The following is a 26,869-nucleotide window of genomic DNA, read 5'->3' as shown; positions in this document are numbered from 1 at the left end:
ACACTTGCCACCTCACCGCATAATTTGACACTATGGCACTTACTTCGGAGCTTAAATCTCATGAACCAACCTTTGCTTCCTAAAAATATTTCTTCGCCTCCATCTCTCTTTTTAAGATCATCAAAAATTGTTTTGCTTTCTTAGTTATAGCAGCCTGCATCAGATGAATGTTTTTCTGATTCAAGCCACCCACAATGATAATAATGTTTTCATTTTTTCATGAAGTTTGCCCCTGCTATAACGTACATGTTTTTGCATTTAGTACTGCCACAGATTATTGCCCAGACTGTTTCATTCTATCTGCATTTTTCATAATTGTAGTAACAGTGGATGGAGGTAAGATCATACTTCTACAGACGTTAGCACGTGTCTGCCCATCTTCCATTCTTCGAATCATCTCCATCTTCTTTTCAAGTGCGATTGATTTCCGCAACTTCTTAACACTAAGTTCTGCTAACTTTTCTGCACTTCTTTTATCACACATGGTAAGCAATTATGTACTTTAGCAATTTAAATATGTATGTCTTTAAAAAATATTAAATAGAACAATTAGGTAGATTTAACAGCGAAACTAGGTTTGATACATATACGTCATAGTAGCTCGGTAAACACTCAAACACTAGAGTGCCTGCTAGCGTCGTTCCTCAATCAGACTACACTACAATAAGAAAGCACGCGCAGGCATCCAGCATTATTGTGAATGGGCATAAACTGAACCGTCGTAAACCGAGGGCTGCCTGTATATTAAAAAGAATGCATTCAGTAAATTGCATGCTGAATTTTTGAAGAGAAGTAAAATATCTGTATTAAGTACAGAAAGTACAGTAAAACACCGAAGTTACGCGGTAGGTGGGACCAACAAGAAGCGCGTAAGTCGAATTCGCGAAACTCGGGGTATAATTTTGCATGTAATTTATATACACAAACATACAATTGGGACCAAAGGTTTACAAAAACACCTATATTTTTAAAGAAATATAATCATAATTGTAGTTTTTCGTACATAAAAAAAGAAAGTTATTTCGATGTCGATCGTTTCATAAAATCTAATAGATTCATCTGACGGCATAATGTCTTTTTCTTGTCACGCAAAATTTCTTCATAGCAGCCAATGATTTTATTATTCCTTGCCTTGTGGCTACCATTCGTTGCTCGTTAGGATCTATGTCCTCCAAAATCTGTAAACATTTCTTTTATGTTTGTTCTTACTGTGGATTCCAGTAGATCGAACTTCTTTGCTAGCTCACAAATTTTCATTCAGCCTTCAAAATCCTTAATAATGTTGAGCTTTGTTTCCAAAGTCAATGTTTTCCTTTCCTTGCTAGCTGTAGAAGAATCGGACTCGCTTCTTCTGGATGACTTTATTATTTTTTATGGGATAAAATTTTTATCAAGAACATAACATTAAATAATCGCAAGGTTTGTAGACCATGAAAATCGTGTATGAATGAAAACAGCGCGAAACACGTCATTGCTTGTTCACTGCATGTGCGACACTGGCGAATGCGGTCGCCGCCTAAAAGATACGACTAGTGGTGAGGCGTGAAGCGGGATGGGAATACTTACATATAAGAAATCGTGTAACTCCGGATTCGCGTAAGTCGGGGTATGACTGTATATAAAAATATTGAAAGAAAAATACAAATGACAAAATATAGAAAAATTATGCATATTTATAAGAAATCATTCAATTATTATTATTACTAGTGAACTCTGAGTTGTATTACCGCATTGTACAGTGAATTGCATGCACATTCTTGCTAATCCATATGTAAATATGATGGATACATATTTAGTTCGTTTTTTAAAAAATGTATAATTATATTTATAAATAATTAAATACCCTGCATTTTGTATTAAATCTTTGTACTGCACCTAAAATACGTCTCATGTATATATACGTAAATACTCTATATTATAATAAACCTTGTCATTGTAAAAATAATTATGATGTGAATATTTCAGTGAGATCAAATAAACATCATTATTATTATTATTAATTTTTTTAAAAATATATTATTAAATACTTCTTCACAAATTCCAGAATTAACTTAAATTTAATTATATATATATATATATATATATATATATATATATATATATATTAATTTATTTATTTTTACTTTATTTATTTAATTATTTTTATATATTTATATATTTATTATTTTTTCTAAAATCTTGTTAAAATTAATTTTACTAGAACCTTAATACAATTAGACCATGACACTATATCACATACGTGCAGTTGACGCATGTCATTCTGTTGAATATATCGATTTCTCTTCTTATTGTTAAATTTCAAGATCATATTGAAGAAGACCTTGGCTTTCATCCCAAACTCATCACGTGACATTGTTCTCTGCAAAATATTCGATTCTTGCATCATCATTTTCTGCAACTGCATAAACAGAGGCTTGTTGCAATATCATTTATACCAGTTGATTATCCATTCAGTTTTACTCGTATAATTATTATACGAGTAAAATTATACTTGCTATACAGATTATGATGAATTTGATATTTAAGATCGTTTATACTGAAAAGCGGGTTTTTTCTCCCGGAAACTCAACAAGATCGACCCTAGAACTCACATTATTTCAGAAAGTAACATATCCTGTTAGGGTTAGGTACCAAGAGATAGCATTACTTGTTTGCCGGTCTCTTCATCGGAGGCTGCCTATAATTAGTGAAAAGCATGGGCCAGCTATCTCTGATTGGCTACCGGTGGAGATGTAACTGTCCACTCAGTCTCCAAAGGCTAGATAGGGTTAAAAGACTTCGCCTACTCCCTATAAGGGAATTAAAAGGCATTATCTTATTATTATTCATTATTATTAATATTATTATTATTAAGAGAGAGCCTGTGTAGCTCAGTGGATGTGGCGTTTGCACACCATCGCGCTAGGCCGCACGAAGGAAGTCTTGGTTTCGAGTCTAGTCGGCGACTAGGGGAAATTTTTCTAAGCCTTTTTTCGACCGGTTCCCGAGTTAGTCGATCTCTGGCACGGGCAAGCAGGTTTTTTCCTCCCGGAAACTCGGGTTTTTCGTCCTGTAAACTCAAGAAAATCGACCGTAGAACCCACATTATTTCAGACATTAAATATATTGTGTTAGGGTTAGAGACCACGAGATGGCGGCACATTTGAGCCGTCTCTCTTCACTGCGTACCGCTTAATTAGTGATAGCCTTGGGCCATCTGTCTCTGATTGGGTACCAGTGGAGATTGAACTGCCCACTCAGTCTCCAAAAGTTAGATAGGGCTAAATGGCCTCGCCTACTCCCGTATATACGGGAATAAAAAGGCGTTAGCTGATTTTTTTTTTTTTTTTTATTATTAAGTAAACGTTACTTACGCAGTGTATATGCAAAATACTTAGTCACGTGCGTTACGTGTTCTAGTCAAGTATTTAAGAATGCTGCTGGTCACTAATCGTCAGTAATGGTCACAATGGGAAAAACAAAGGATCTTTTTGAGTTCGACAAAGGCCTTATTGTGGATTCCCATCTGTCTGGAGCGACGAGTTTGGAAACAGCAGAGCTGACTGATTTCTCAAAAGAGACGAGATATCTCGGATGTTTAATGAGTGGAAAAATAACCCACTTTGATTGTCCAAGAGACATAACTGTGGTACTATGACAGTCCGTCAGAACGAGATCCCGTCATCTTAAATATTATTATTTTTATTGTTATTATTACTTCATCACCACTTTTAAAGTAACGATTGTAGATCTTGGCACAGTGGGAAGTAAAATGGAGAATTGAAAAAGATTATTTTATTACCCTTGAGCCACGTAATTAAAGAAAACTGAGAAAAATCTGATTAATCCAACGTTCTTTATTCATTTATGATTGAAACAAAAACAATTTATGGTTTAAAGTTGTAAATTTTGAATTCATTTCAAAATATAACTCAGAATAAGCGAACATTTCAACACGGCTAGTTGACAGCAGTGCAGATTGAAATATCGGTGAGAATACTTGGAATCGCACTTCTTTTCTCATTTTTCTTCATTGACAATTTCGCTAGAGAAAAAAAATGAAAACATTAATGACGTGTTCAGAAAACTATTATTACTTACTTACTGTATTCAATTTGTAAGTTATCATATCAAGTATGTTATAATTATTGCTGATCTGTTTGAATTGCAAGACAGCAACAGTAAAGTGAAGACCTTGGAGATATCTTCCTGACATGTTTCAGATCCCCTTCATGTAAAGAGAACAAAAGCAGAATGATGAGACTTACTAGAGCATTTCCTCCTGAGATGTGTTCATTCCTGACGTTCAGATATTCTCGATGTGATGAGTATTTCAAACAGGATGAGGTAATATACCAAACAGCAAATGCACTTCAAGATCGGTGCAAGAAGATGATTAAAAGAGATTACGTTGATGGAGTGGTCGATTCAGTGACATTTACCTATGATGAATGACACACATTCATCATCAGTAAATCAGATGAAACCGCAGGAAAACTTCATGTTTGTCAGGAGTAGGATATGTATGACGAGTTTCAAGTACCTCTTGATGTAGACCGTCCACTGTACCCACCGTGTTAGGAAGTCTCACGATGGTCGACAAGTCGAATAAATCTGGTTGGTGACTATGATCATGCGATACTCCCTTGGGAAGTGATTACGTTTTTGAATGTTCCATTCAGAAAAGATTACATGCTGAACTACAAAGCAGAATATTATGACCAACTGAAGAGAATACTAAGTTCAGCAGAATGGAACATTCCGCTGAACTCAATTGCATGAATCGATTGCTAGATGGGAAAAACATGACAGCACATGGAAAGCATTTGAACAATACTTAAATGATGCGATATCAGAATGTGTCTCAACAGTTAGAAGAATAAATAGGGTCGGAGTCAATAGGATGTGTAATCTTATTAAGCAAGAAATTCGTAAGAAAAGGATGATGTGGATAATGAAAATTATAAGCAGTAGGCTAGAATAGTCACATCTGTCGTATGGAAAGCAAAGTATGAGTATGAAAAGAAACTGACTCTGCTTGCTAAAGACAACCCACAAAAATTCTATCAATATGCTGCAAGTAAATTATTTCGTATTGAAAGAATAACTCTTCTAAATGCAGAAGGCGAGAGGGTTACAGATGCAGAAGAGGTTGTTCAGGTAATGAGTGTCCATTCTGTTAAAAGCTATCTCTTCACGGGATGAAGAAACACAGGCGTGTGACGCCGAGGGTTTAGAGTTGTTGCACACATCGAATAAGAATTCAGCAATACGGACTGAAGGGATATCAGCAGTGTGCTAAAAGCGTGTTCAGCTGATCTGACTATTCCTGACACCAGGATGTTTAATTTGAGTCTCAACACAGGAATAGAGGGAATCAATGTTCCCTCTAAGCTGTGCTGTTGTGCGCGCGCACACATGTTTAACAGCTAGCGCACAAAGCAAAAAATATATGCACACTAGATTTTCAAGAAGAAATTAAAATTTATTAATTAAAGAGGTTTCACCTAAACATTAACCTATAAATACTTTAAAAAATGCGGTAACTCGGCAACGCTCAAACCTATAACCTCACATTTTTTATTACATTCCCGAAGTTGCACAAAACGTATAAATTATTAACAGTAACACGATTTGAGGCTAGCGATTTGATGCCAAGGTGAAAGGAGTGTGGCTTAAATGTGTAATTTTTAAGTAGCATATAGAATGGCGCACGATTCATTTACATCTGAGGCCTGACTCATGAAAAATACCCAAACGTGATTGGCTGATCAAATTAGTTCAAAATCATGACGAATTAAAACAAGGGTTTCATAAGTTTAATAAAAATAATTAAATACTTTTAAAAACTTAAATTAGAGTACAATTAAAAATATTGTAGCGTTTCAAAATTCTCTAATTTTTAAAAGGAATTTTAAAATAATAGACTAAATAATAACATTTGTGTACACGCATTGAGATACAACCGAGTTAATTAAATCTAGCCTCTAGGCATATCTTTTACTTCTCGTGTTTCCCTCGGCAATGTTTAGTGTTGGTTCAGCTTTTGCTTTGCCAAGTTATTCAGTGAATAGTCTACATTTGTAAATTTATGAAAACAATAAAAACATTCTTCAAATAACCAAATCGCAAAAAACTGACGCACCATGTCAAATTGACAGTGTCTTATTAGTTGTTAAGATGAATAAATATTTACTTTCAGTTCAACATATTAATGAACATATGAAAAAGTATGTTCAAATTTGAGCGTTTGAATTTCTGGAAGCAATCAATTTAATTGTTGAAAATGACATGCTTGAGCAAATCGCATCTGCAAATTTCCACACCTTAACCATTGATGAAAGCACTGATATAACTTATTAAATGTCTCATTCTCTATTCTAAGTTTACACCTAAATATTGTAATGAATACAAAACATATTTTGGGGGAATAATTCAGTTGTAGGCATGTGTTGCCGCCGCCATTGTGTTAGCTGTTAAACAGTTTTATCAAGAAAAGAAACTTGATCTCCACAAAATGTTGATGTTTACCTCTTGTGGAGCCGCAATGATGCTGGGAAAAGTTAATGGTGGCGCTACAAAACTTAAATTAGAAGTTCCACATCGTGTCTAGCAACACTGTGTAGCTCGCCGTGAGGATCTGGGGATCTGTGACACGTGGAAAGAAATTAAACTAGTCAGAGATATTGAAACATTAATGAGAACAGAGTACACACATTCTTTTCTCGTTACACGGTGAAAAGACACGAATTTAAAGAAATTGTCGACGAGTCTGAAAATGAAGCTATTGCTCTCAGACCACTGAATGAAGTGCGGTGGCTATCCAGACATTTCGCATTACAGCCAATAATAAGAAACGGTGAGGGTCTGATCACATATTTTGAAAAAGACAAATCAAATGATCCCGTGGTTAATTATTGTCACAATAAATTAACTAACGTGACATTCAAAGTAGCTGTTAAAGTTTTAAGTGATATTTTTGAAGAAATGGCTTCCCTGTGCAAAATCCTACAAAGGGGTAACCTTACATCCTAGACAGTCATCGTTTTGCCAGGGAGGGGGAAGATTAACAAAATCAGGATCAGGATATAGAAGCTGACGCTTGCTGGAGTGACAGAGTAAATGCTCTACTTAAACAAGAAGAGACTGAACCAGTAGATACTAGGCCCCTGTTATTTTTTTTTATAAAGTGTTTATGTGCACATTTAGAGGGCAGATTCGCTGAGAATGAGATACAAGAATGGTCAGTGTTTGATATCTCCTCTATTTCACCTTGTGATTTCTCATTTGGTAGTGAACATGTTAATGCCCTTTGTCTTAAATATTATGATTTTCTGGATGATACTACAGAAATAATTAGTCAGTTTAATGATTTCAAATTTTCTGTACAAGAAAAAGTTAAATGCAAAATGATATCACATTTTACACAAATGGTTGTATTTGCTCTTCAAAATGAGCAGTTTCGTGATTTGGCAAAGTTGATGGATATTGGAGGAACCTTCCTTACATCTAGTGTAGACTATGATCGATGTTTTAGTCTAATGAATCAAATACAAAACCAACTTAGAAACCGTTTAGGAGAATGTCATTTGGTTATGCTAATGAGAGTGAAAATTTACCAATTATATGGAAATTCAATTAATTTAAGTGTGTATAAAGAGTGAGTGAATGCCAAAGACAGAAGAGAAAAAAAATAAAGATACAGAAGCCAGAACTAAACAAGATGAGAATTAGTAACGCACTTATTATGAATGTTTAACAAGGTGAGAATTAGTAATGGGAAAATTTTATTATATATGTTTAGAGTTATTTGCAAAATTAGAAAATTTAATGAAAGGCAATCAGTCACTAGTGTTATCTTTTTTTTTACTTTATTTCTTACTTCTAATCAGATCAATATTAAATACATTTAAAATGTTTATGTTAGCTGTGTGATTGCTGTCACACAACTTACTTGGTGATGGTAATAATACACACACTTAGAATCCTATTTAGTTCAGTCGGTATCGTGTTGGCCTCGCATGCGTGAAATACTCGGATCGAGTCCTGCACAAGGCTTGTGAATCGTAATTTCCAACTGTTTACTGGGGAGGCAACTGCCGTGTGTGGGAACAAGGTAGGGATTTGGGGTGACCTGGCTAACGTCCATTGACACCAGAAGGTAAAGAGTGAACTAAAATCTTAACTTTTTTGGTTAAATGATCAGTATGGTGACTCGTGTGGGTGCGCACATACTTTTCAAAAGAAAGGAAATTTTGCACACACTCACAGCAAAAAATTAGAAGGAACATTGGAAGGAATGTATGATAATTCCATTGCAGGAGCGTGGTGCAGAGACAGATGCATCCAACTATCGACCAAGCAGTATCTCAGAAATGGTAGTAAAAATATGGTAGAAATAAATGGATGGAGTTCGCATTTAGAAATGTGTTGATAGAGAATCTCTACTTTGCAATGAGTAACATGGGTTTAATAAGGGAAGGGCATGTTTTAGAAACTTGCTGACATTCTATAATAATGTTACCATTGAGCTAGACAAGGGGAATGGATACATCATGACGCCTTTGGACTTTGCTAAGGCTTTTCACAGAATACTGCATGGTAGACTGTTGCATAAATTGGAGAATATATGATTGGGTTATAGAATATTAGCGGATGTTCTATCGCTGACTAACAGATATCAAAAAGTGGTATACGGGAGAAGTGATCTGCAAGATTTAAGGTAAAACGTGCTGTACCACACGGATCAGTGCTTAGTCAACTGTTATTCAATCTCTACATTAATGATATTGGGAAGGATTTGACAAGCGACATACAACAATTTGCTGATGAAGCAAAGATAGGTAGGGTAATCAGTAATGCTGCTGATATACATTACTTGCAGAATTATTTGAATAGGCTGGAATTGTGGGCATGGGAAAATGAGTGTCAGTACAATTCGCTATATAATCACACTTTAGCGTGATTATATATCCAATGTCGTATCATTTTGGTGGGATTATGCTAGAAGAAACTGGTGAGGCCAGTGATCTTGTGGCGGTAGTAGATAGCAAGCTGAAGTTCAGGAGACATGTAGCAAAGATTGCAAATACAACTCAAAAGATAATTGTAATGCTGAAACGAACGTCCACATGTTAAGATAAGGATGTTATTTTGCCTCTTTAGATTGCAGACACTAGCAAACAGGAGCTTGAACGCACTTCCACTCAGTGATCGCAAGTGCTATCTACTCTGACTAACCAAGTCAGTCATACACAATGAAACACCAAGTTCTAAGGTAGTACAGAATTCCAAACTACTCCAGTAAGATACGAAATATGTACCACTTACCTCTTAAATGATGACCTTCCTTGAAAAGTACTTATTTTTTCTTCAAATTCTAAAGGAGAATTCACATCTTCTCTAGGATCTTGCATTCCAGTTAATGGAACAGCTACCACTGCCTTCACAAGCAACTATGAATACGAAACATAAATTTTTAAATGTTGTGAAGAGATCTACTTTACAGTAAATCTCTAGAGTTGGGACAAAATGAAGGATTTTTCAATAATTTTACAAGTCCTAATTCTATAGAACTTAAATAGTATGGTCAATGTTTGTAGAATAAAGGAGAAATATTATCAGAACCAATCACTTTGTAATGCCAAAGACAAGACGTCTGAATTAATGAAATATTCCAAATCAGATTTATGCTCTGTTAGGTGGAGCATTTGCTCTACGCTATTGTTACATTGTTTTCGGATGCTCATCGGCTCAGCGTTGAAATTTCTAATTATAGAAAACTTATATATTCGTTGTTTATCAATTCATTGCTACCCATTTGTTTTAAAGCAATTTAGGGTAGCACGGTAAAAATCTACGGTCCTGTTGTGACTGTAGCATTCTTCCAAGTGCAAAATGTTGAGATTGTAACATTTTTCCAAGAGGAACAATGCTACAGTCATCTCAAGAATATTTTTGCAAGAAATATTATAATAATAAATTTAATATAATAATAATATTATAATAAGTTATAATAATAGTAATAATAAATTCAACAAACTATTATACACAAGTCTGTCACCACTGTTTATTTCTTCAAATACACACAGAGACTAATACTATCGAGTCCCAATGCCATTCTAACGTCCACCAAAAACAACAGCAGTAGTTTTTTTTATCTTAAATTGTGTGCATTCTCATGACCTGAAAACTACTTAAATTCTCTTAGGAAAACCGGTCATAAATATTAATCTCATCCAACAAGAGTTCCAAATGGCAATGTTTAAAATGAAACAACAAATTTCGAATTATTAAACAAAAAAAATCAGTGAATTGATTCGTTGTTGTGACACATTTTATTAGCTCATTAAGCACAACTGGAAATGGGGTACAATTTTTATAAGGCAACAAAACTAGACTTTTATGAAAATAAAATACACACAAAAAAAACTGAAATTCCACTTGAAAATAAATAAAGACAACATACGGGTATTCATCTTTTAACGCTAGAGTTACTATGAGAAACTACTTGATGTATTTGTGTAAGTTACTTACCACACTCCAGTAGCAGTTTGCGCAGAACAGCAAGTTCAACAATGCTTGAGAAGTAATTGCAAACGGGGCTGTTTTGATATATTTCTCGGATGACGCTAGAGGGAAAATAACTCTCAGAGGAAACAAGTAAATTCTTGTCCAGAACCTGCGCATAAAAATATGTGTTCTCTTTATTAAATTGCAGGTATTAAGAAGTTATTTAAAGTAAATTATCAGTAATCTAGTTAACAACTTGTAGTCTTTGTAAACTTTTACTTAATCCTACGACGCAATAACTTCATTGTCTAAATTAGTTTTGATTTAGACAATGAAGTTATTGCGCGATGAAAAGCAAATTCGGAAATTAATAATATACTGGATTGCATTGCTATCTCTCTCTCTGATTTTCTGACATAAATTTGCTGAAACCTTATATTGCCGAAAACGAGTGGGAGATTGCATTTTAACGCTTTTGAAGAGTGGACAGCACAACGCAGAGCAGAGAGCAGCATGAGAGATTATGGAAATCAACCAGCGTTATCTCGTGATGACTAATGTTAATGCTGTATATTATTGTCAGAAATGTTGTAGGTTCTACTGTTCATTTTGTTGAGCCCCACTGATAAATAGCCGATTTTCAGAAGGAAAAACTAACTTTCCTGTGTATGTTAATAATTAGCTCACTCAAAAAATTTGAAAACATCCTGAACAATTATCTGCATTTGACAGCTCTAGTCCAACTTAAAGCGATCTTTCACTGGCTAGGTATAGTCAGTGAAAGGTCCCACAGGCCTGCAACGAAAAATGTTGCAGGCCTGTGGGATGTTTCCAACGAGGATAGATTGAAGGTAAGTGGGCTTCAAAAACTAGTTGATAGACGTAGGAGATGAGATATCATAGAGGATATAAAGTTATTTTTCGAAATCACTTGCAGAAACGACCGGATATAAAGCAGATAGCAAATAAATGAATAAATGCCGTTTGTAGACTGGAATGAAGAACAAAGTAATCTGTTGATATTTTTACTTAAAGTGTTGTATATTATCGTTTTTGTAAAATGCTTTCTTTGGATGGATGTTCTGCAGCAGTGTTTCTCAAAGTGTGGTACGCGTACCCCCGGGGAGGTACGCGAAAGGTCGTTAGGGGGTACGTGGCAATTTTCGGCTATGCATAATTAAAGGAGTCATTATATTTTTCAATAAACAGTGCAATTAGAGACAACGGGGGATAAAAGGGATAAAACGGGGGCTCAAACGGCACAAACCAATGAATCACATCCCCTCTCCAACAGAAACTTCTGTATAGACCAAGCAAAACCATATGTTGTCAGTGGAACATATGGTTTTGCTTGGTCTTAACGTGTTAAAACTAAAAATTATATATATTGAATGTGTTTCAGATATTATGGGATTCGGTTGGAGAGAATTAGCATTTCAACTCAACTGTTGCAATGCTAATTTGTCTTTAGTTCGCGAGATCTTTTGTTAATACGGCAATTATCACATGCAGTTCTTCGCTGCTCTACGTATCTCAAGTCTTGTAAATTACTAGTAACTTTTGCTTGAAATAATGGGAGTGATGACGTTATTTGGGTAGATGACTTTGACGATGCACAGAAAGAAACTGTTCTTGATGCCAAAAGTAATGATAGCGAGTAGGAGCTTCTTGGTAAGTCAAACCATTTTCAGTTTTTTTTTTGAAAACTTTAGTTTCCGAAAATTCCCGCACTTATCTCGCAACACGATTTTTTAGCTTTAATTTTGTGAATAAAGTTAGAGTTATATTCAAGTAAATACAGTATTTTTTTTTAGCTTTCAAATTCTTAAGTATGGATCATTGGTTAAAGATTGGATTTATAAAACTCCCAAAAGAGAGCAATAGAGCAAATACAAGTGGCTTTATGCAACAAGAAAACGTTGAAATATCTGTATCATATCAAATTGATAAGAGTGTTGTCTGACATCCCTAGAGAACCAAAAGTTAAAAATAAATCATAATTTTTATTTACATGAACATATAAATTCAAATAAAATAGATATGTAATTTTAAGTAACATTTTAAATTAATTTATTAATTTTTTTAATAATTGAATTATTTATTTTTAAATAATTAATTATTTTTTGAATTAATTAATTAGGGGGTACTTCGTAATAATGAAAATTTAAGAAGGGGTATGCAGTTATCTGAAGTTTGAGAAACACTGTTCTACAGAAATGAGGTACATGGAATAAAAGATATCTGATACTAACAGCTTCAGGGGAAACGATGTTTGACTGCTAAAGGTTGTTGAGTTGCTGCTTCTGCTCATTTACTATTAGTTTAGCAGACATACTGGAAGGCAATGTTCCCTCTATTTTTTTACTGTGAGTGTGTGCAAAATTTGCCTTCATTTGAAAAGTATGTGCGCACCCACACGAGTCACCATACTGATCATTTAAGCAAAAAAGTTAAAAGAGTTTAGTTCACTCTTTACCTTCTGGTGTCAATGGGACGTTAGCCAGGTCACTCCAACTCCCTACCTTGTTCCCACACACGGCAGTAGCCTCCCCAGTAAACAGTCGGAAATCACGATTCACAAGCCTTCAGCAGGACTCAATCTGGGGATTTCGCGCATGCGAGGCCAACACGATACCGACTGTACTACAGGGTGTCTCAAAATTCACGCAAGAAGCAATTTTGATGGAAAACACAGGTTTTTAATTAAAATTGTAATATCTTATTGATTCATAAAGTATACAGTATTGGGTTATGCATGGAATAGCATATCCCGTAAATTGCCTCCGCGGATTTGCTGGCACATGCGCACTCTTTTGTCGAGATTTTCCATGACCGTTTTGCATAAACGTGGCAGAATTTCGTTGATACAGCGCTCAATTTCCTCCTTCAAGGCGTGGGTGGTCGTGGGCTTGTTGGCATAAACCTTAGACTTCAAAAAACCCCAAAGAAAAAAGTCCAACGGCGTTAAATCACATGATCTGGGTGGCCAATTCTGATCACCAAAACGGGAAATTACACGACCAGGAAATGACTCATGAAGTAATTGAATTGTTTCTCGGGCTGTATGGCATGTGGCACCGTCTTGTTGAAACCACATGTCGTCCACATCCATATCTTGCAATTTAGGCATAAAAAACTGGATTATCATGTCGCGATAGAGAGCACCATAACTGTTATTGCCTTACCAGCCGCATTTTCGAAGAAGAATGGACCGATGATGCCTCCATCCCAAAATCCGCACCAAACAGTGACACGTTGTCGATGCATTTGTTTCTCAACAATCACTCGTGGATTTTCTGAACTCCAAATGCGACAATGTTGTCCGTTAACGAAGCCATCAAGATGAAAATGAGCTTCAACGGTGAAGATGATTTTGTTCGAAAAATATGCATCCATTTGTTGTTGTTCCATAATCCATTCAACGAACTCTCTTCGCTGTGTGTGGTCATTTTTAATAACCCTGGACTGTCAGCTGTCACGCTGTCTTTTTTTTTTTCTCGTTGGTAACAGTTTACCGCACAAATGGCGCTAAATTTAAATCTTGCGTGAATTTTGGGACACCCTGTAGATAGGATTCTAAGTGTGTGTATTATTACCATCACCAAGTAAGTTGTGTGACAGCAATCACACAGCTAACATAAACATTTTAAATGTATTTAATATTGATATGATTAGAAGTAAGAAATAAAGTAAAAAAATAGATAACACTAGTGACTGATTGCCTTTAATTAAATTTTCTAATTTTGTAAATAACTCTAAACGTACATAAAAATATTCCCATTACTAATTCTCACCTTGTTAAACATTCATAATTAGTGCGTTACTAATTCTCATCTTGTTTAGTTCTGGCTTTTTTATGTTTATTTTTTTTCTCTTCTGACTTTGGCATTCACTCACTCTTTATACACACTTAAATTAATTGAATTTCCATATAATTGGTAAATTTTAACTCTCATTAGCATATCCAAATGACATTCTCCTAAACGGTTTCTAAGTTGGTTTTGTATTTGATTCATTAGACTAAAACCTCGCTCACAGTCTGCACTAGATGCAAGGAAGATTCCTCCAATATCCATCAACTTTGCCAAATCACGAAACTGCTCATTTTGAAGAGCAAATAAAACCATTTGTGTAAAATTTGATGTCATTTTGCATTTAATTTTTTCTTGTACAGAAAATCTGAAATCATGACACTGACTAATTATTTCTGTAGTATCATCCAGAAAATCATGATATTTAAGACAAAGGGCATTAAAATACTCACTACCAAATGAGAAATCACAATCTAAAATAGAGGAGATATCAAACACTGACCATCTTGTATCTCATTCTCAGGGAATCTCTCCTCTAAATGTGCACATAAACACTGTATAAAAAATAACAGGGGCCAAGTATCTACTGGTTCAGTCTCTTCTTGTTTAAGTAAAGCATTTACTGTGTCACTCCACACCAAGCGTCACCTTCTAAATACTGATTCCTGATTTGTTAATCTTCCCTCTGGCAAAGTGATGACTGTCTAGTGATGTAAGATTACTCCTTTTTAGGATTTTGCACAGGGAAGCCATTTCTTCAAAAACATCACTTAAAACTTTAACAGCTACTTTGAATGTCACGTTAGTTAATTTATTGTGACAATAATTAACCACGGGATCATTTGATTTGTCTTTTTCAAAATTTGTGATCAGTCCCTCATAGTTTCGTATGTGCTTGTAATGCAAAATGTCTGGATAGCCACCGCACTTCATCGAGTGGTCTGAAAGTAATAGCTTCATTTTTAGACTCCACGACAATTTCTTTAAATTCATGTCTTTTCACTGAAGAATGAGAAAAGAATGTGTACACTGTCCTCATTAATGTATCAATATCTCTGATTAGATTAATTTCCTTCCACGTATCACAGATCCTCACGGAGAGCTACACAGTGTTGCTGGACAAGATGTGGAACTTCTGATTTAAGTTTTGCAGCGCCACCACTAACTTTGCCCAGCATCACTGTGGCTCCACAAGAGGTAAACATCACCATTTTGTGGAGATCAAGTTCTTTTCTTGATAAAATTGTTTAACAGCTAACACAATGGAGGATTCATCACATGCTTGCAACTGAATTATTCTGCCAAAATATGGTTTATATTCATTACAATCTTTATATCTAAACTTAAAATGGAGAATGAGACATTTGTTAACAGTTATATCAGTGCTTTCATCAATGGCTAAGGTGTGAAAATTTGCAGATGCAATTTGCTCAAGCATGCCATTTTCAACAATTAAATTGATTGCTTCCAGAAATTCAAATGGATAATTTTTGCCTCACCATGGACAAAAATGCCTGGCAATGAACAATTTTGTTGGCTAGGCTTATGTACACCATCCAGATGTATTTTATTTGTCAAATGACGATTCAAAATGTCCAACTTCCAAGTGACATCAAACTTCTTCCCATTAGCAAAATCCCCACCAACCTTTGCATTACGACAATAAATACAAACAACACCACTTGTAGCATCATACATAAATATTTCACGCAGCTGAATTTTTATATACTCATGATCTTTTGGCGTAGCAGTTTTCACTATTTCATTCAACCACTCACTTTTAAACAACTAGGAGTTAATTTTCGCTTCACATCTTTTGCTTCCTTTGAATTTGACATGGTGCATCAGTTTTTTGCAATTTGGTTATTTGAAGAATGTTTTTATTGTTTTTATAAATTTACAAATGTACACTATTAACTGAATAACTTGGCAAGGAAAAAGCTGAACCAACACTAAACATTGCCGAGGACAACACAAGTGCTAAAAGATATGCCTAGAGGGTAGATTTAATTAACTTGGTTGTATCTCAATGCGTGTACACGAATGTCATTATTAATCTACTATTTTAAAATTCCTTTTGAAAATTAGAGAATTTGGAACATTACAATATTTTTAATTGTACTCTAATTTAAGTTTTTAAAAGTATTTAATTATGTTTATTAAAATTATGAGACCATTGTTTTAATTCGTCATGATCTTGAGCTAATTTGATCAGCCAATCACGTTTGGGAATTTTCCATTAGTTAAACCTGAGATGTAAACGAACCGCGCGCCATTCTGTATGCTACTAAAAATTACACATTTACGCCAAACCCCTTTCACTTTGGCATCAAATCGCTAGCCTTAAATAGGGTTACTGTTTATAATTTATAAGTTTTGTGCAACTTCGAGAATGTAATAAAAATGCGAGGTTATAGGCTTGATCATTGCCGAGTTACCGTATTTTCTTAAAGAATTTATAGATTAATTTTTAGGTGAAACTTCTTTGAATAATAAATTTTAATTTCATCTTGAAAATCTAGTTTGTGCAAATTTTTTGATTTCTGCGCTAGTTGTAAAACATGTGTGCGCGCGCACATGCGCACAGCTTAGATTGAACATTGGTGGAGGGTAACGGATGGTAGATCTAATGAACGGTGACCACAGAAATATGGTCACAAACGATATAAGAACGAAATAAGAACCCAAGCGATACAAAAACTGACAATCTATGAATCTTCTGAAGAGAGGTTACGTGAGAAATGAGTCAAGAGTCTTCTGGACCGCATCAAGAATTTTTAGAGACTTTTTAGGTCCACCACTCCAAACGAGCTTTATTTCTAGGTTGGGTGGTTTTCAGATGTGTACCGAACAAGCAGCTGCGAAGGAGTGAAATCACGTTCTGAATAAATCAGTATGCCAAGATTTCTGTAATCCGAAGATACAATAGAAATGAAGGGCTTATGCCATGAAAGGCTACTTGTAAGGGTAAGCCGTAAACAAAACATCTGGTCTTTACTGTTAAGCTGAGCATTATCAAAATGAAAAAAGAAATACTTTATTTTATTTTAAGAAAAGACAGACAGAACCGTGTTTTTGAATAGTTGAAGATGCCTAGGTTGTTACAGCTAGATTGTATGATGGTGTGAAGACCAATCTTTAGAATATATTTGAAGATGAACTTGAAGTTTAAGATGTTTGAACATTACAAGATTTATCGTAAGAGTACGATAAGTGGAGAGTGTTATCATCAACAAAACTGTAAATAAGGTTTGAGGTTAATGAGAGTAAATCTTTTAGATAAGTAAGAAAGAGGGTTAATGAAATAACAGACCCCTGAGAAATGCTTAAATTAACAGGAAAATCTGGAGAAAGAGCACTTCTATCATCACTTGTGGTAAACGACCTGAGAGAAAATTGACAATCCAGTTACATAGGAAGTAAAGTAGACCAAAACACTGCAATCTGCGGAGCACCCTCAATGCCTGTTTCTATCAAATACCTTGGAAATATCAAGCGGGATAGCACAAGTGTTTACAGACTTTTACATGCTACTTGTGTAGAGGGGGAAGGCATGTTTCAAGAGATCTAATGTTGCATAGGAAATACTCATTAATAGTGGATGAGTATTTCCTAAGTTGACAGCTCTTCAGATATCGAAGACTTTGATTGTTCCTAACCATCTCCTTTACTTTGAACAAAGCCGAAGTGACAGAAACACTTCTATAGTTGGATGGTTGTCACTTATCTCCTACTGTTTTTTTAGATTTTCGAAAACCCATGGCTTCAATATAGGATGGGAGGTTTTTAACAGTGAATTATGAATACCTCCATTTCAACATGAAAATATCCGGATCTGACAGTAGTCTTACCATGGAAAGAAGTAGTAAAAGTCATGGACATCTGCCGGCTTGACGTTGTTGTAATGGCAAATTATACGAGGTTGTAAATGGATGAGATTTTCATCTGAATGTATATGGGAGTATAATTTAAAATATTTCATTGTCTAAATGTTTACCTGTAATTGTTCAACATCTGTTGATATGTTGATTCCCCGATGGTTGAATCTAATGGCAAATCATAAACTAGAATGGTTTTTTACGGCTTTGGCATCTTTCAGATTATTCACATGTTATGAATGTACCAATTAAAACAAACTTGTGTTGCACTTACCACACTGCTACCAGTAAAGGAAAACAGATGAAAACGATACCATTGTGAACAGACATACACTTCGTTCTTTTACTTGCCAAATATTTGTTTGCATTTCCAAACTCTAGAACAATGTCACTGGCATCGTGGAGTAGAAGAACTAACACTCCCAGACGAATATATCTGCAAAAACAAATCATTTGATGTATTTCATTAGACAGATATATTTTCTTTTAAAAGTGGAATGATGAAAATAAGTACATTAATTGTTTTTCAGAAATAAACTGAGGTTATTTTGTCAAAATATTGTACAACTTGGGAATGAAATAGAATGGCGAAAATATTCCAAAGACTTGAGTTTTACAAAGTGTTAAGTTCATATTTGTCTTGTATTTCATTGGATGCAAAGATTGTTACTAAATTTAACTTAGAATGAAAGGTGATGATAATTTGATAATGATAAGAACTTAAATATTTTTTTTGAACAACTGAACACATGGTTATAATCAAGTATAACATTTAAAAAATAATAATATTTTCTCTTAGAAGTAAATCATTATAGAATACCAACTATAATGTTTTTTTTATAACTAAATTTTAACCAATTATGTTCAGTCCTTCGTCGCTGGAGAGTGACCGCACTGTAGTAGTAATAATAAAAATTGCGTTAGTTTCTATATTGTTCTGAGTTTGTTTAGGACTTGATTCACTTTAAGGCTACAAAGGCAACTTTTAAAATATAAATATACATCGGCGAAATAATAAATTCACATTTATTATGTTTTCTATACAAATGGATCACTTACCCATAAACATAAGCACCAAACAAAAATGTCAGGATAACCAAATGACGAAAAATGAGAAGCTTCGAGTCCTTTCTCCAGACATACAAACAGCAAACCGAATAAAGTTCGTGGATGTAGAAACCACACTCCAATACTATCAATGAGTAAGTTTGCACTGATGGATCCTTCGGCATGCAGTCTAAAGAGAAGGTGTTGAAACATTGAGCTATAATAGTAATAATCTCTTTATAATAGTAATAATCATATTTTAAAATACATAAAGGATGTTCAGAATATATAGAAGAACAAAAACAAATAAACGTAAAACAAAAATGAACAAAGTAGATGCATGGATAATGGTTGGTTGTGAGCTGCTCCAGTACGTTGTTAAAATGATTTAACGGAGAAGTTCTACTTACCTTCTTGCCACAAACTGGGTTTCTTGAGGTACTTATAAATCCCAGACTTGACGATAGCACAGCAGTTAAACAGCCAAATAACGAAATAAAAATTACATTTCCACAAACTTTCACTTAATCTGATCTGCTCAAAATCATTGCACTGATAAAATCTTCCGATTTTCTGTAAACGAAAAAGTATGCATTAATTAAATATAAATACATTCATTTGGTAGTTATTATTATTATAAACAATATAGTTAGGAATATCTCAATTGAGATTATCCTCTGAATTTCATGAAACTCGATCTTCATAACACAACAACAAGAATTATTAGTTACTGGTTATCAATAACGTATTTTAATTTCGGTATAGGCCGCTCATTCTTCAGACATCAGTATGAGATCGGTGAACTAACCTTCAGTGGAAAAGTACCTATTAAGATTCCTCTTATCACGAAAAAAATCGAACTCAGGTTTTTATTTTGAGTCATATAAAAACGCCCTAAAGATCGACTGAACATAAATAATATTTTAATCATGGAGTAATTGTATTCTCTCTCTCTCTCTCTCTCTCTCTCTCTCTCTCTCTCTCTCTCTCTATTCTCTTACAGCAGTGTTACTTCAGATATCCGCGTACCCATTCTTAAATTTTCATTATTACCAAGTACCACCTAATAAATTAATTAAAAATTAATTAATTAAAAATAAATAATTTAAATATTTAAAAAAGTAATTAATTAAAATTAATTAAAATTAAATATCTATTTTATTTGAATTTATATGTTCATGTGAACAAAAAATATGATTTATTTTTAAATTTTGGTTCTCTAGAGATGTCAGACGACAAACTCTTATCAATTTCATTTAATCCAGATGCAATATCAACGTTTTCATGTTGTTTACAGCTTCTGGTATTTTCTAGATTGCTCTCTTTTGGGAGTGTCATAAATCCAATCTTCAACCAATGATCCATAAGCAAGAATTTGAAAGCTAAAAAAATATTATATTTACTCGAATATAACTCTAACTTTTTTTTTCAAAATTATAGCTTAAAAATCGTTTTGCGAGATACGTGCGGGAATTTCCGAAATTAAAGTTTTCAGAAAAAACTGAAAATGGTGTGACTTGCCAAGAAGCTCCTACTCGATACTTTTGGCATCGAGATCAGTTTCTTTGTGTGCATCGTCAAAGTCATCTACCCAAACAGCGTCATCTTCGTTTCCATTATTTCAAGCAAAAATTACTAGTAATTTACAAGACTAGAGAGACGTAGAACAGCGAAGAACTGCATATGATTAGTGCGGTATTAACAAAAGATCGCACGAACCAAAGACAAATTAGCATTTCAACAGTGGAGTTGAAATGCTAATTCCCTTCAACCGAATTCCATAATATCTGAAACACATTCACTATATATTTCTTGGTTTTAACACGTTAACGATGTGTTAAGGGGATGGTGTCAAGCAAAACTATATGTTCCACCGGTAACATATGGTTTTACTTGGGCTACACAGCAGTTTCTGTTTGTTAACGGATGTGATTCTTTAGTTAGTGCCGTTTTTTCCTGGTTGTCTCTAATTGCACTGTTGGTTGAAAAATATAATGATTCCTTTAAATAATGATTCCCCCTAAAGACATTTCGCGTACCCCCCCGAGGATACGCGTACCACACACACTGAGAAACACTGCCTTACAGAATCATTCAAAAAATACTTTATCGACCTTACCTTGTACGCCGCTTTGTCCAAGCAGCATCTGATGATCAGACAAAATAATGTCGTCAAAAAGACACCAAGAAGAAATGTCAGGTCCACATTCACAATTCGATAAAAATCTAACAATACTATAAGAATAAAATTTCTTTCACAAACCACATAAGAAGTGGCGTTAACAACGGCAAGTAAAAAATCTTCATAATGTGCAGTGATTTCCCAGTCGACATCAGCGGGATTCATAATGCGTAGAATGGAAGTCTGCGGGTACCTCTCAGATGGGAATACATAGACCGACCAATCCACACCTGATTTTTTCTGAATATTCGTATGTAACAGGTGTGCGTTTTACGTTTTTCCTTACGTATTGCAGAAGCGAAGTCTCAAGCACTACTGTGCCAATCAGATGTCGTGTTTCTTTACTGCTGTAAATGCTCCAGTTTCAACAAACTTATACATTTCTGTTTCAGGTTATGAAATGAAATTTTATCAAAGATAAAATACTATGAATGATTTTATTTTTTTAGGCTTTATTTAATGTCAAATGATTTCTGGAATTTAAGGTCTTCAAAGATTCCGGAGGTTATTATATTTAGAAATGGTTTTAGCAATTTTTTTTCTATAAAGATATCTTTACTTTCTTTCTAGCATGACTTTGAGGAAGTAGGGGGGGGGCATATATAACTGCAGAAACAAGGTCAATATCAGTATATTATTACCCGATAACTGACACAGTGTGTTCTTTAGCGATTTTTCCTATTTCGTGTTTACCAGTTGACACAGTTAAATATGAAAAGCATGTTGTAGCAGGAAGTTGGTTCAAATGATAACCGGAAGGTGGAGTGTTAGGCTTAAGCGTATATTGGTTGGTCAGTAATTGCGGTTTAATAAGTTTCACAAGTTTTAGAAGAGGGAAAAATTAAAATAAAATAAAATAAATAAATTTTACATGCCTCATTTAACAGTTTGTTTTTCTCTTATTGTTTACCGGATCATTTTTCGGAGAGACTAGACGAATATACATCGTTGTCTCCATATCAATATGCTGTAACGTTATCAGCAACAAATGAACTCTTTATGGAAATACGGGATACTTCCCACTTTACTATTTTAAACAAATAACGTATATTCTAGTAAGAGTTTACAGATGAAGTTTTATTATAACTCTTGTGAAATGTAAATCTGGAGGAGTAATAGTAATGGTAGTTATAAAATCTCCTGTTGTAATCATACCGAAGACTGAAAAATTCTTGACTCTCCTAATATTAGATATCAAATTAAACAGCAAAGTTATTTTGTTTAAGGAAACACTTCTTCTAATACAACTACGCTAAATAATCTTAATTAAATGTCATTTATGTTTTTAAGGAATCTTTATTAATTTTAAGGAATCTTTATAAATTTAGTGCATTTTTCAATTGCACAATATGTGCCATGGTGTATTAACTCTTCCACCATGGCACATGGTGGAAGAGGTAATCAGAGCTGAAACGATATACACATAGTTTCCACTGTATTAGAAAGCTTTATGAAGATATACGTAAACGTCACTTACGAAGCATATATGCAAATTACTCGGTCATGTGCGTCACAGTGTTGTAGGTTGATGACAATGGGAATAACAAAGGCTCTTTCTGCGTTCGATAAAGGGATTATTGTGGGTGCCCGTCTGGCTGAAGCCTCGATTTCGAACAAAGCTGAGCTGCCTGGTTTCTCAAAGAGTTAGATATCCCGAATGTTTAATCAGTGGAAAGATAACTCACACTGCTTGTCTATAAGATAGTCTGACATCAACATGATCCTTTCATCTGAGAATATTTGTGTGAGCAAACAACACTTTCTGTGTGCAGTAATTGACCAAAACATTTAATGAAGACAGTTCCCGACTCTTCTCTTACCGAAACTCTGATAAAACACAATGATGTTTAGAAATCTACTGACGCTGATAACAAATATATAAATCCAACATCCACTCTCCAATATGCAGAATCCACCACACATGAGATATCCACCATTACTAGGATTGAACTAATAGTAATTGAACTAATAACAAAAGCTAGAAGTTAAGATATTTAGTTCCTACATGCATTGTATAAAAAAAAATAATACATCAAGCGCAATGCGAAAAATTTAAGATGTGTTATAACAATCTACGCACTGCGTATAGACTACCAACTACATTGTTACTATGATTAAAGTATAACATGATAAGGCTGATCTTTTGGGAATAAAGTCAGACGACATTGGCTTTATTAAAAGTGCAATCACATAATATTCATTGATCAACTGAGAATGGACTCCTTATAAGATGGGAAAACCGTAGTAATAATTGTTAGCAATTACTACCACTGCTACTATACATGAAAATGGTGACGAGTACAATCATACTAATAATATTATTAATTTAATATGTTAAATTTACTTACCAATTTAACTTTCGCCTTTAATCTCGCCCTTTCGAGATTCATTTTTATGAGTGTTCAGAATTACAGTTTTCCTTCTGAAATGAGTATTACTGCTACCGTCTAATTTTTATGCGGAAAATTGCACTGAATTTTTAAAAACATAGTTGATACAGATATAGTAGATACAATCATACTAATAATATTATTAATTTAATATGTTAAATTTACTTACCAATTTAACTTTCGCCTTTAATCTCGCCCTTTCGAGATTCATTTTTATGAGTGTTCAGAATTACAGTTTTCCTTCTGAAATGAGTATTACTGCTACCGTCTAATTTTTATGCGGAAAATTGCACTGAATTTTTAAAAACATAGTTGCTTTTGTGTGCATTTTATGTCCTACTGTCATCTCTGATTTCGAACTAACACACACATTTCACACACACCTAGCATATTGCCAAAGGCGTTCTTCCGGGTTCTAACTGCTGTTATATGAAGGGAATGAACATCTTTACTTCTATCTTACTCGAACAGTATTCTCTTAAACTGGGATTAAAATTTTAATTTAATATTTGTATTCATATATATATATCTTCTGTCTTGACTTGTACCCTTTAGTAATTACTTAATTTAACATGAGTGAGTCATGCCTTAACTATCAATCTAAGCCGATGAGCAATTTTACAAGATGTGCACGTGGGCTATGATGACAAAGGAAATGTCGTCAATTGGCGCGGATCCCTTTGTTTCAATTTTGGTACTGGTTCCTTTTTAATTTTAGGGAATATTTATATTTATACTGCGCCACCCTAAAATGTATTTGATGAAAATTTATTCATCGAAACAAAGTCTAGAGCAGCACACTGTCTCGTAATTCTTAAACACTTAGCAGAGTATTCTCAATTAATCTCACTGTTACGATTTATCTGGCAGTCGTAGCCCAATTAACTTTCTACATGTTACTTACTCACTATCAGCAGTACGCTTTGTACTCTCCCGCAAAGGTTGTAAAATCGCCGATAATCAAGAACTCTGCTATATTTTTCTAATTATCAACATATTAGGTTAGCTATCAACAGATGTCGAAGAACTTTGAAAAGACGAAAAAAGAGCTCTTGATACTCCCTTTGAGATACAAAAAAGTGGGTAGAAGAATGATGTGAATAAACTATTTTGGAGAATACTTATTTTAGAGGCTTAATAGAGAAAAACACACAAAGAAAAGATTACAAATGCTATTTAATTCTTTTAATATTTCACTCCGTTCACCGAGACATCGTCGGGAATTATAATGTGAGACGGAACACACACACACACACACACACACACACACACACAAAGGTAATATAAGACTAAGGGAAACATGCCGACGAAAGAACGAAATACTGGAGTCCTAACTAGGTGGCGCACCCTCTGTGGGCAACTGTTGGCGGCTTAGGATGTAAACTAGAATCTAATAGAATGCGAGTTTGGTATAGCATGATTTTGGGGGAGAAAGGGGGGGTGATATTATTTGCAATAATAACCGAAGAAACAAGGCCAATATCAGTATATTTTTACCTGATAACTGACATTGTGTGTTCTGTGATTTTTTCCTGTTTTGAGGGAGTAAAATCCTAGTGTTTAGTTGAGACAATTAAATATGAAAAGCACATTTTAGGAAAAAGTTGGTTCAACGATGACATCAGGAAAGTAATGTGAACAATAGCGTAGTTAGGCTTAAGCGTATAATGATTGGTCACTAATTGCTGTTTAATAAGTTTCACAAGTTTTAAAAAGAAGCAAAAAAAAAGAAATGTAAATGTCTCAATAATATTATAATTATTTATTTAATTACGAATATTATTTATTTTATTATCAAATGATTATTAATTTAACATACGTGGGTTCGTTTTTCAAGGGAAACACGCGGAGTAGTTAGTATAAGACATAATCAAAGATGCTACTGAATTAGAAATTTTTATGCAGCTGCATGCAAACTCACTTACCCAAGGTATATGCAAAATACTTCGTCACGTGCGTCACCAGGTGTTCCAAGCAGCTACTTAAGAATGATTCTGCTCGGTAATCGTGAATAGCAGTGGTAAAAACAAAGGAGCTTTTGGTTTCGATAAAGGGCTGTTGGTACCCATGTGGCTCGAGCAGGATTTTGAAAACAGTACAGCTGATTGGTTTCTCAAAAGGTAAGATATCCCGGCTGTTTAATCAGTGGAAAAATAACCAGCATTGCTTTATTGTCTCCCACAATAAAAATGTACTTCATTTTTATTCTAGGTGGGCTGAAGATTTGTAATCATTATTCTTTCATTTTATTTATTATTTTAAGATGGGAAAGCTGTAGTAATCGCTGTTAGCAATTATTACTACTCCAACTACTACTACTAATGATGATAACAAACTTAATAACAATATTATAATATTATTAATATTTTATAATATTATTTTATTGATTTAACTATCGACCTTAATCACTCCCTTGTGAGAGGGTCACATCCTTAATGGAGTGTTCAAAATCAGACGTTTAGCTTCTGAAAATAGTATTACCACTGTCGTCTATTTTATGTGATGTGCGCACGAAATAGAGGACACCATAAGCACTCCATTATGTAAAAATAGATGTGTAAGCACTATAATTTTTAAAAACGTACCTGTTTCCTTTGCATTTTATTTCCTACTATCGTTTGTCATTTCTAACTAACACACATTTCACAAGCACGTGTCTTGAAAAATGTTCTTGCAGGAAGTGTAGGTGTAACGTCTCAACGTGTACCTTACTCGAATATCAGATTACCAGTGCGAACTAGAACATGATATTCATGACGTACACACACACACACACACATGTGATTCATTCAGATTCCAATTAATGTTCTTATAATTTGTAGAATGTACTTCTATAAGAGAATAAATACAATCACCATGACCGTTCGCAGTAATAGTTCACAGTTACACAAGGTAGAAATATGATGAAATTTTTTTTTATTTTTTACTAATGTGATGTGTCATCATACTGGCTGTACACGTTCATATAATTCGTATCTTATATTTTCAATTTATTACAAACATACAGTAAAATTTACTTTTTGGACAAATATATATACTACGTAAATTATTTCTTTTTTTTTAATAAAA

At 34.2% G+C, this 26,869-nt stretch overlaps 1 protein-coding gene across 1 annotated transcript; it reads right to left on the bottom strand.

Moving 5' to 3' along the window:
• Positions 1 to 3,816: 3,816 nt before the first annotated feature.
• LOC150095924 (ceramide synthase 1-like) lies at positions 3,817 to 26,475 on the bottom strand. The gene is made up of 7 exons (XM_090409474.1): positions 26,386 to 26,475; positions 19,639 to 19,801; positions 19,241 to 19,418; positions 18,456 to 18,617; positions 10,516 to 10,660; positions 9,310 to 9,434; positions 3,817 to 4,024 (listed from the first exon to the last, which is right to left on the bottom strand). The coding sequence occupies exons 1-7, from the start codon at positions 26,398 to 26,400 to the stop codon at positions 4,000 to 4,002; spliced, it is 813 nt and encodes a 270-aa protein (XP_090265600.1). The 5' UTR covers positions 26,401 to 26,475; the 3' UTR covers positions 3,817 to 3,999.
• Between the last annotated feature and the right edge of the window lie 394 nt (positions 26,476 to 26,869).

Source organism: Typopeltis vanoorti, chromosome 19 (genome assembly GCF_054136105.1).
Source record: "Typopeltis vanoorti isolate ZY-2024b chromosome 19, IOZ_Tvanoo_1.0, whole genome shotgun sequence".
In the NCBI taxonomy this organism is placed as follows: domain Eukaryota; kingdom Metazoa; phylum Arthropoda; class Arachnida; order Uropygi; family Thelyphonidae; genus Typopeltis; species Typopeltis vanoorti.
This window is presented reverse-complemented; position numbering and strand designations above follow the sequence as displayed.